At 38.6% G+C, this 11901-nt stretch overlaps 1 protein-coding gene across 1 annotated transcript; it reads left to right on the top strand.

Moving 5' to 3' along the window:
* Positions 1 to 7173: 7173 nt before the first annotated feature.
* On the top strand, positions 7174 to 7829 carry LOC307230627 (transcription factor HES-5-like; the record flags this gene model as incomplete). The annotated part of the gene is made up of 2 exons (XM_080001063.1): positions 7174 to 7287; positions 7398 to 7829. The coding sequence occupies exons 1-2, from the start codon at positions 7225 to 7227 to the stop codon at positions 7827 to 7829; spliced, it is 495 nt and encodes a 164-aa protein (XP_079857189.1). The 5' UTR covers positions 7174 to 7224.
* Between the last annotated feature and the right edge of the window lie 4072 nt (positions 7830 to 11901).

Below are 11901 nucleotides of genomic sequence, written 5' to 3'. Positions count from 1 at the left end.
TTCTACAGTAACTTTTCATTTGATATAATTGAATGTGTTTGTTTATTGGTAACAGACTATTTTGTTGGATCATTGACAATTCCATGATGATGTTTCATTGATCTTGTTTTTTCAATTGTGAAACATGGATGGAGGGTTTATTGAAAAATTATTTTCATTGAGAATTGTACATATTTAGTCACTAAAATAAAATGACCCACTGCTGTGTCCAGATGTAGCAGATGTTTAGTCACTGCTAGTCAGTGTGAGTAGAGAGAGAATCTGAGTTTCCCACACTGACTCCAGTGTTCTGTGGTCACTGCCTGACAAAAGGACTTTGAATGAACCTTTAGTGATGCTCCATTCTCTGTGTTGCACCAGAGACACACCTCTGATGTCACCAACCATCTGGAGGGAACGAACCCCATTGGCTGGATCTGAAGGAATGTAATATTTAAAACAAAATACTACAAATCATTTTGCCAAAACAATGAACAACTTAGACTTCAGCTTACTGTTCAATGCATTATGAAAAAAAAAGTTGATTAATAACAGAAATCTGTATCCATAGCTCTGTTGCCATCAGTTGAAGCACCAAGCTTGAGGGTGGGGTGGGGGGCAGCTCCTTCCTGAAGTGTGCCAATTCCCCTTTGAGAATAGTGAGGTTCCTGTGGGGCTCATGATGATGATAACACTGAAATGTGACTTCACTCTCCAGAGCTTTTCCACACTCTGCCCATTGACAGAGCTTCCACTGAATGACAGGAGTGTGCCTTCTTAAATGTTAATTCTCCTGCACCTAAGCAGTGGCCGTCATCTGTTTTGGGGAAAGCAACAGGGACATTTTTTATGGACCAACAATTAACTCAGCAGGAACAGTGAATCTCTACGCTGGAATCATGTTTATACACAACCAAACAAACATATGTTTATTAATGCAGTTTGTAAGAAATGTCGCCAATTTCTGGTGACATATGTCCAATTAAAATCTGTCACATAGATCTGCGAAGTGACCCACCTGGAATCAAATGATTGTGTTCCCAAAATATGTTGATGCAGTTATAGAATAAACGATCAACCACAACATTAAAACCACTGAACACATCTCATTCCAATGGCACCTGTCAAGGGGTGGGATATATTAGGCAGCAAGTGAACAGTCAGTTGTTGAAGTTGATGTGTTGGAAGTCGAAAAAATGAACAAGCTTAAGGATCTGAGTGACTTTGACTCAGAGGTCTTGTGGAGTACATGCTTCCACGGGTCAGAGCTGTTTTGGCAGCATAAGGTGGAGCTACACAATATTAGTAGTGATTAGCGGTGGTTTTAATATTCTGGCTGATCAGTATATATTTGAGAGGTTTGGAGGGACCGTGAATGTGAAATGAATGTACAGTACATGTGATATAAGTCTAATGGAAGTACATACCAATCTATCACAAATAATCTGAGAAACACAACTTAATGATAATTGAATATCAAAATTCTCCTCAAAGTATTTAAGAAAAACGAAGAGAAACAGTTAAGAAGGTTTCTTTTCAGAGAGCCACACTCCCCTTTAACCTCTGTCTTTCTCAGGTTAAAGGTTCTGAGTCTATTGTCCCACAGGGGCTCTGTGAGTGAGCTTCCACTGGTTTCCCACACTCTCTCCATTCACTGTTTTCATTTGAAGCACAATAGAAGTGTGTGTTAGGACCAAACACATTAGGTGCACAGTGTGACGTCACTGGTCAGGAAGACAAATCAGCTGACGTCAAAAAAACTTTTTACTACGACACAAGATGTTCAATCTGGAATGCAACTACATAAGCGCCTCCGTGCGTTGCAATGACATTTCACATGCATATATGTATGAACGTGTGTATATGTATGGGACAAATGAACCTCTCGAATCTTGAGATGACTCAACAAAACCATGTAACAAAATCTACAGTGGTTTGGTCACAATCCAGTGGTTTGATCAAATAAATTCCTGTTTATTTTCAGTTGGTACAGAATTGATGTATAGTTCTTCCCAGAAGAAGTATAGGTCATATAGATTAGACAAAAATGTTACCAAATGTAATACACAAGTTTATCGTAATTTCTTATTAGTCTATGAGAACATTTTGGTTAATGGATAAATAAATGAGTAAATGGTAGAAAGTTTGCATGTTTGTTTATTCAAACAGACTGAATGTTCCAGAATAATATGTAACCTTCAACTGAAGGCAAATATACGTGATGACACATCACAACCACAAATTGGAAAACATTTCCAAAAAACATTGTACTCAAACAGAGTAAAGGTGAAACAGTAAACAGCTGTCTTTATAGAAGACATGGGAAATATTTTTAAAAATACATTCAAATAAACAACATGATTAGTAAATATTAGTCTTCATATCAGGAGTTCAAATAGGCAAGAATAAAGAGGGTTAATATCCACTAGGGACAATAAGGCTCATGGAGAATAAAGATGAACATTGTCATCATAACCACATGTCACTACACAGTGTGACATCAGTAAGGTTTACAAAAAGCTTGATCAATATGATCATTCAATAAAATCTTGCTTTATTTAACATAAAAAAAAAACGTTGCAAATTTTCATAATGTTCTCACATGATGTAACCTTGGTTGAATGTCAATCTATGAATTGATAAAAAGGTTCTCTGAGATCCACACAGCCTGAAACCATAGACATTATAAGCAACATGCTACAAGAAATAGCAGAACATGCTTTGGATTCCTGAAGAAGCATCATCTCAACAAAAGTTTGAAAATCAAACTCAACTATCTCGTTATTTAACTTCTACTTGATACTACATGGCCCCATCTTGTCGCATCAGGCTGTAGTTTAGTACCAGGGCCTCCAGGGGGCGCTGTTGGCTGGACTCTTCTCTTTGGTGATGCCGGTGTGGAGAGGAGAGTTGTTCTGAATCAGAGCAGCCTCACTCAGCCTTGTATCGGAGGATGGCTGCATGTTGTGGAAGTGGTCCAGCAGTCTTCTCTGGGACGGTGTCTTCACCTCATCTTTGCACAGGAAGCGGAGCGTCTCTTGGACACACCTGGAGTAACCCTGGGTGACGGCTCACATAGCCGCTCCGCCTGTGCTTTTTCCGAGTCCGCAGAAAGAGAAACACAGTCATGAGGACATCACAAGCATACATTTGACATTTTAAAATGATGACGTGAGGCGAACATAACAGTCCTGAAGTTGACTCTTGAATTTACCTTGTGGGTCAGATTCAGGTGCTCCTCAGAATAAATCATGGCCGAAGTGATTGTTGGTGCCATGTCTGGATTCTTGTGCTTCGAGGTCTCTGTAGCGAGAACCTGATCTCTCCTGGATTCAGCCCTATAGTCCCCAATCTGCATATGAATGTGTGGATCTTGGTCTGGCTGGAGATTCCCACAGTCTGAAGCAGTCAGAGAGCGAGGGAGGACAATGGAGGCTGTAACATGCTCAATTGTCTTATTGTTGAAAGTCAATAGTTAGTTCTCAGGTGAACCAGGTGGAGGGCTGGCGGCCCGACGGAGAGAAACTTTGTCAATCCCGGAAGATCGTGACCCTGTTAAGACATAAGATCTGCAGTCCGGTTGTGGATCAATGAACTTGATGGAGAGTGTGTCCATCTTCCTCCGGCATATGCTTTGGAGAATGAGAGAGTTCACTTCTAGGTCAAAATCATATTATGAAGGAAGGAAGAATAAATACAGTATTTTGGATAATGTATCAATTAGAACAATAGCAAAGATCCACGCCAGCAACCCAATGCAGGGATCAATGTAGTTGTTCAATGAATAAATATAAATACATTTTCAAATAGTGCATATTTTCACACCATAAAAACTTAAAAAAAGAATTGGCCCAACTCTGCCAAACTCCTGCTCACATTGCTTTGGGAAGTGTGACACACCGATGCACTCTTTATGGAAGAAGCCCTCAAATATACTGTACTGTTTTGGGATAGATCTATTTAATATATAGATTATGCATTTGTGGGTTTCTCACCATTTTGACATATATCACAGACAAGGGGCAGCAACTGAGCATGCACTACTACAGAGAAGCTGAAGTGAGAGGAATAATGACTTTGTCAAGTGAACTGCTGTATATTCAATTGCTCAGGAGAATTATTATCCAAACTGTCATCATTTCGGTACAACAAAATACAAAAATACATAGTCATGGAGAGTACAGTCAAATTTTCTTCTTTTGCAGTTCCCATGGGTGTCTTGGCGGTGTTTCGCATTTCTCTTTTTCTTTGAATTAAAAATCAAAAGTGGCTGAAATTTGGTACAGCTGGCGCAACAAAGAAACAGCTGGAACTGAGAAAAGAGTGAGAATAATGCAGGAGAGAAGACATGTTGTCCAAAAGTGTGCCAGTTCACCTCGGAGATGAGTCGGGTGCGATGGGGGTTGGTGATGCTAATCACACTGAACTGTGACTGTGCTCCCCGCAGCTTTCCCACACTCTGTCCATTCACAGAGCTCCCACACGACAATGGGCGTGTGCCTTGTTAAATGCTAATTCATCCCCACACAAGCAGTTTCCAACTATCCCCCGAGGGCTGAGTTTGTTATTCACACACTTCTTCATTAAGACAGTAATGAACACAACATTTTGAGATAATATTAAGCCTAAATGTGAATTTGGAAATGTCATGTATTCCAGGAAAGATTATAGATTGAATGATTAAAACATTTAAATAAAGTTCCGATATTATTTATAAGGATCCCTCAATTATATTTCTGTGTCTATATGTATGTATGTATGTATGTATGTATGTATGTATGTATGTATGTATGTATGTATGTATGTATGTATGTATGTATGTATGTATGTATGTTGTGTGTATGTATGTATGTATGTATGTATGTATGTATGTATGTATGTATGTATGTATGTATGTATGTATGTATGTATGTATGTATGTATGTATGTATGTTGTGTGTATGTATGTATGTATGTATGTATGTATGTATGTATGTATGTATGTATGCATGTATGTATGTATGTATGTATGTGTGTGTGTATGTATGTATGTATGTATGTATGTATGTATGTATGTATGTATGTATGTATGTATGTATGTGTGTATGTATGTATGTATGTATGTATGTATGTATGTATGTATGTATGTATGTACGTGTGTGTATGTATGTATGTATGTATGTATGTATGTATGTATGTATGTATGTACGTGTGTGTGTATGTATGTATGTATGTATGTATGTATGTATGTATGTATACACATAGTATTTTTTTTTTTAGGCTGTTAAGCGTTCATACTACTCAACTGTCAACAATGCACCGATGATTACCAAGGCAAATTTGTTGTATATAACAATGTACTTGGCCCAATAAACAGATTCTGATTCTAGCTATTTTACAATTTGTGTAATCTCCACAGCACAAAATGTCCTGTTTAAAAAAAAAAAAAAAAAAAGGCGATATAAGTCAAGATTTGTAGTAAATTAGGGGTCCTATTTTCAAATGGAGACAACCTGATATTGTCAATTTTTATGACATGAAAATCTGCAGGTAGTGCAGCAAATTAAATATTACGAATCAAAACAGAGTTTTCATGTAGTGATAAATATCATATAAACCAAAAAAAAAATCCAAACAAAGCAGAATAAAAAAAAATATTAAAAAACGTTTAGGTTGAACATGCAATGGGAAGAAATTCCTCTCCCTATCCCTGACCTTTCCGTCTAGGGGTCTGGATCTATTGTCCCTCAGGGGCCCTGTGAGTGAGTCTTCCCTAGTTTCCCACACTCCTTTCAGTCACCGTTTTCATTAAGAACAAAAGAAGTGTGTCTGCTTGCACATCACATGAACCATGGAGGCCATGTCTAGGAGTTGCGTCTCGCTGTCTGTGAATGAACATTGTGAACGGCAAGATACTTTCAATGCTTGTTCTTTGTGAGATGGCGTATCAAGACGCTATATGGAATGCAGACGCAAATACAAGGGATAATAAAAAATGCAAATCCTGTTTTGAGTGGCTGGATTCTCAGGCTGTTTATAGGAATTGAGGAAATAAAGACATGAATACATTCCTGAAGTAAGGAGTATAAAAACAAATCTATTGTTAAAAAACAACAATAGATATGATGCTATCACAATTGATTTGGGGAACATATATTTTCCTGACGTAAATGTTTTTCTGTGAATATGTAAAGTTATGTAAAGTATGTCTGCTCCATAACTAAAAATCCTGTTTTGTCAAATCTTCATCGGGTTGTTCAGACGAGATATTATAGTCTAAAAGATTCTATGCTATAACATAGAGTTAACCACACGCCGGAGTGGTGAGTGACAATTTACTTGCTTTTGTGCCAGTTAGAAAGGTTGGCATACTATTAAGTCGGGATTTTTATTTAAATGAAGATGTTGGTGTGCTGTCTTTTATGGATGAATTGATGGCAAGCATGTAGGTAACTACTGTGCACTGTAAATTACATTACGTTCCTGTTTAAGCCCACGAGTAAAACACAACTGAAACATTCCAATTCCATCATCTATGATCATGTCTCCAACAGCATGACTCTAACAACACGACAAAAACAAAAACTGACTTTGCTATTTCCACGATTAAGGTTTGCAGGATGTTTTCTTGAATATGGTATGTTGTCATCACAATTAATTACACCAAATATCCCAGTTGTATGTTTTAATGTTATTAACGGTTGCTAAAAGAAAACACTGAAGTGATATACTGTCAAGGTTTATTATAATAAACAATGTTATCATTATCGTCATTTCATGAATAAGTCACTTGTAAAGGTGGTATGAATTTAAGGAAACTGGTAGAGAAGGAAAACTGTGCATGGAGACAAAAAGTGATCAAATTAATTACTGATAAAACGTGTAAACACAAAACTTTGTTTGTCACTCTTCCACATGTGCGATGGGATGATGAGTGTGTGCTTAGTCAAAGTAATTGATCCTAATGCGAGGCTATAGGTCTGATCTCTTGACAGGGTCACTACTTTCCCAGATTCCGCCTCCCTCCGTCAGCCCCCCAACCTGTTCCCCTGAGATCCAACTATTGTCCTCCAGCAATAAGAGAATTGAGCATGTTACATCCTTTATTGTTCTCCCTCCTTCTCTGATTGGTTCAACCTGTGAGAATCTCCAACCGGACCAAGACCCACACATTCATATGCAGATTGGGGCCTATATATGGGCGGTCTGAAGCCAGGGGAGATCAGATTCTCTCGACAGAGACCTCTGCAACACAACGATCCGGACATGGCACCTACAACCACTTCGGCGAGGACTTCTTCTGAGGCGCATCTGACTCTGACTCACAAGGTAAATTCAAGACTCAACCTCACACTGACTATTTTTATTCACATCGGTTTGAAATGTTAAAGCTTTACTCAACGTTCCATGTGCTCATAACGATGTTTCTCTCTCTGCAGCTCAGAAAACCACAGGTGGAGAAGTTACGCCGAGAGCGAATCAACAGCAGCATCGAGCAGCTCAAGTCTCTGCTGGGTCCAGAGTTCCTCAAACAACCGTCTGACTCCAAGATGGAGAAAGCAGACATCCTGGAGATGACCGTTTACTTCCTGAGACAAAAGCAGCTCTATCAACATGTCAACTCCTGCTCCTCTTCATCAGCCGTCACTCAGGGTTACTCCAGGTGTGTGCAAGAGACGCTCCACTTCCTGTGTAAAGATGAGGTGAAGACACCGTCCCAGAGAAGACTGCTGGACCACTTCCACAACATGCAGCCATCCTCCGATAAGAACACGGTTGGGAAGGTCTTACCTACTCTGGCCTGCCCCGCAAAGCCCTGTTTCAGCAAAGAGGAGAGTCCAGTTAATCCTTCACTGTGGAGGCCTTGGTAGTGATATTTCTGCACAGACGTAGAAATGGAACAATTTTCTGACACAACATTTTATTTTGTCATCAAAAAGAAAAGTCATTATAATATTTGATATTATGCAATCCATTACCTTTTGTAAAGTTAAACATTTCCCTGAAGTTCTAATGCCGTGATATTCGCAGACGTGTTTACTTTTTTTGCATCAAAAATGTTAAATAATTCCGATTCATTTGTTTGTTTTGCTGAACAAATAACTTTGTGCTCCCCATGGGAATATATATATATATATAGAGCTCTTTCAAGTGAACCGTTTTAACGGTTTAACAGTTAAAAACTGTTGACATGTTTAGTTATAACCGTTCACTTTAGTCATGTTTTTGAGTTAGCAGTCGTTCTTAAAATTTTCTAGAACATATCTGCATTTTCGTCAGATGAGGAGTTTTATGCTGTTCTCTATGAGATCAAACATTATGTGCTGCTTTATAACTCTATGAGTGTCAGCCCCAAGACCTTCTGTGAAGGTAATATCGCTGTTGTTGTTTTAAAACTGCCTAAAAATGAATGTAATTCCTTCAAGCCAATTTGACGCGAATTAAAACAATCATAAAAAAAAAAAAAAAGTCTGTGTTTGTGTCGACGATTTGAATGAAGGGTGTCATTTGGGATTTTCGTTTCGAAATGTTCAGTCAAATGTCGGTAACAAACCGTCAGTACAATAAATTGATGCACGTGATTAGACGTTCAGCAAAAAATACATTCACAGAGACAAGCTGTTATATGAATTTTCTTTTCCGTATAAACCAACACTATGCAATCATCAGCATAATAACAACTACGCACTGTATATAGCCAAGGGACGCCCTCCCCACACACACCTTATCAGTGCATCTCGCTTCTGAAGTCTGGTTTGTTTTTGGAGGCACAGCCGGATAGAAGTACCAAACAGCATGATAAGATGCACGACAGCACAGGACATCGACCCCATCAAAAAGCCTTCTGAGAACCCGGTCCAGTGATCCCGTTCAAAAATGTAACACCTTCATACACTGTTGAATGCGATCAGATATAATTGGCAATCTTGATGGATACAGACAACAATTGAAAATTGTGGGGTCTGGGGGATATTTCTAAAAGCTAACCAGCACTGTTTGGTTGCATCACATACAGTATAGGCGTGAGTATGTGCGTATGTTGTATCACTGCTCTGGGTTACTGCATACTGCGCTGTATTGCGGTTCTGTTCGGTGTTACTGTATTGCTGTGTGGTACTGTTGTATACTGTACCGTATATCTCCATACTTACTTTATTCACATGCACTTTACTGCACATATCTGTATATACAAATAGCCTATACCATATACTGTACATAACTCCATTCCCTTCTATTTTGTACCCCCACTTTGCATTTTCTTTTTGAGTCTAAATTAATTTAATTGTTATTTTATTGATATTATTCTATTCACTAACTGCATAACATTTTAAGAATCAGTTAGTTTCAGTTAGTTAGTTAGGTAGGAATTAGGTTAGCTATTATGTTCATTTTAGTAACTATTGTGCATAATCTCCGGGTGCGTTGCAGAGACGTTTCACTGCATATATGTATGAAAGTATTATGTATGTGACGAAAAAACCTCTTGAATCTTGAATCTTGAGATGTAGCTTGAACATGCGGTAAATGGTTTATCCTAAGATCTAAATCAATTAACTTCTTACCTGAATCTCTTGGAGAACTTAAAGCTCAAACTTCATCGGAAAAATGGCAGCGTTCGTTGACAAGCTCAATATGAACAGGGGATTTCAACAATGTAGTTGTTAATATTAGCTGATAATTGTTTTCACGGGCTGAGCAGGTCTAAGATGAGATCACACTCTAGTTTGTTCACCTTAAATCAATTTGATCTATTTTACAATGTGAAAGAGACCGATAGGAAAAGCATGTGATCTTTAGAAAGTGTTCTTAGCTGGTCCAGCCACACAAGGAAAAGAGTAAAATAACCATTGTATATCATTTATATTCATTTTTTTATTCAAAATTCATGACATCATTTAAAAAGTCCAATGTAGTGACAATGCAGATACAACTAGCATATCATTTTGTAGTAATAGAAAACAAGATAACTCACTTTTCAAAGAAAAGTTGGTGGTTTTATACCATAAGGTATTAAATAAACTCACAATTTACATCAATAAAGATATGTAAATTTAAGGCAAGCATGCATGTAAATTCATATCCCAATTTGAGCCTACATTTACACATTACAAATAAAGCAGCACAATACTACAATGGTTGGGCACCTAATTAGTTAAACAGGTATCCTAGTGTGAATCCAACCATATGCAATTTAATATTATTCATTTAAATTCAGCAGCTTTGCAATTCCTGCATAGTAAATAGATCCTATGTATTGCCTCTACCTTTGTCAAGTCACCAAAGCTAAGGTATGGTAATTATTTCAAGGCAGTCAGGGCAGATAAAGAATCTTTGAAATTTGGGAACACCTTTATATATATATACACACACATGTGTTTCTCTCTTTGAGAAGGTCTTTCAAACAAAAGCAACCAAATGTCCATAATTCTTGAATTCATTTTTAGTCAACATAGGACAGCTGCAAGAGCTTTCAGATGGTTTCCATGACTTCCAAGTCTATTCATCGCTTCCTGGTCCCAGTTAAAGGCACAGTGGCGCTACATCCTCCTCTGCGGCTGGAAAGAGGCGGAGGATCTCCCTTGTGCATTTTGAGTAGCCGTTGTGTGACAGCAGGGCCTTTCTCAGCGTGAAGAACGACACCGTCTTCTCTCGGATGTCTGAGGCCGGGATTCCGTTCTGCAGGTGTTCCGCAATCAGGACCTTCAGCTTCTCCACTCCAGTGGTGCACTTCCTCTCTAGCATGTGGAGTTTACACCTGACGAAACAAAACACACTGTAAATACATTTGATCGAAAACTTGACAGTCAGTAATCTGTGTAGTTTGACGGGGAAAGTTATGGTCTGGGCCCTTGACTCCCTGCAAGACACCATGAACTCAATTTGAGTGTACATGCGTGACCACCTGCAGGCCAGGGAAAAAGAAAAGCAAAATCTCAAAAAAATTCACCACCAAGGATGAACCCTGAGCACAACCGGGAGTACAGACATGAAGACAAACCCCAGATCCAAGGAATTTCCTATGCAGTCGATACAACTGGATAAATGAATATAACTTCAATACTACATTGACGCGGGTTTTGGTAATTCGCGATAATAAAGCCGTCATTTACCTGAACTGCTGTTCCTCTGTGATGTCTTCAAGAGCTAGGTCTGAGTAGGGAGCCATTTTCATATTTGTCTGCATTTGAAAGCTTATTCCTTGATGGAGATGTAGATTTGTTTTGCGGTTGTCTTTCGACTGGGTTTTACTTGCTTCCGTCCTCGTTGCCGGGGATCTTCTCTGCTGATGGCTGCATCTCCACCCTGAATTTATGTTCATCATCGTGCGCTTTCTCTGCCGTTCAGCCAATCCGGAGGCTCAGACACGGCGACAATAGGCTGAATATAGATGTTGTCACACACAACAGGTGGGATGTTGTTCTCTGTTTCTTGTGTCAGTAAGGTCAGCCAAATGACTGCCTGGGAAAGTGCTCTTCCCCGTGTGCCCACACAGGAAAGTCTTGCTCCTGACCATGATGTTTAGACTTTTTAGACTTTGAATCTGGCTTTACTCTTTTTAAAAATCAAACTGTGTAATGTCAGAGAAGAAGAAAATACAACCAAGATAAATTGCAAATTATCATTCTGTTTTACCCGTTCTGTTTTGGGATTTTAGAAGAAAAAATGTGACGTAAAATGTTTGGTCGTGATGTTTGTAAAGTCTGAAGTCTCCTCAAAACTCCTCCAAACTAAAAACCCGACCAGCTATTCTCGTCAAAACAACATATAGAATATGCTTTCGAAGTCTCAACACTCAAGTAAGTTACTCAAAACAGTACGGTAGTTACTTCAAAGATGATAAATGCATTTTACACCTTTGAATTTTTTTCCTGGTTCGGAGCAACAAGTACTGTAGTAGAATTACATTCAGCCGATTGACAGTACAAATTCTGGAAAACTAAA

This window comes from Zeus faber (genome assembly GCF_960531495.2).
Source record: "Zeus faber genome assembly, chromosome: 5".
NCBI classification, from domain to species: Eukaryota; Metazoa; Chordata; class Actinopteri; order Zeiformes; family Zeidae; genus Zeus; species Zeus faber.
Note: the sequence above shows the minus strand (reverse complement) of the source record. Positions and strands in the feature narration are given on the sequence as shown.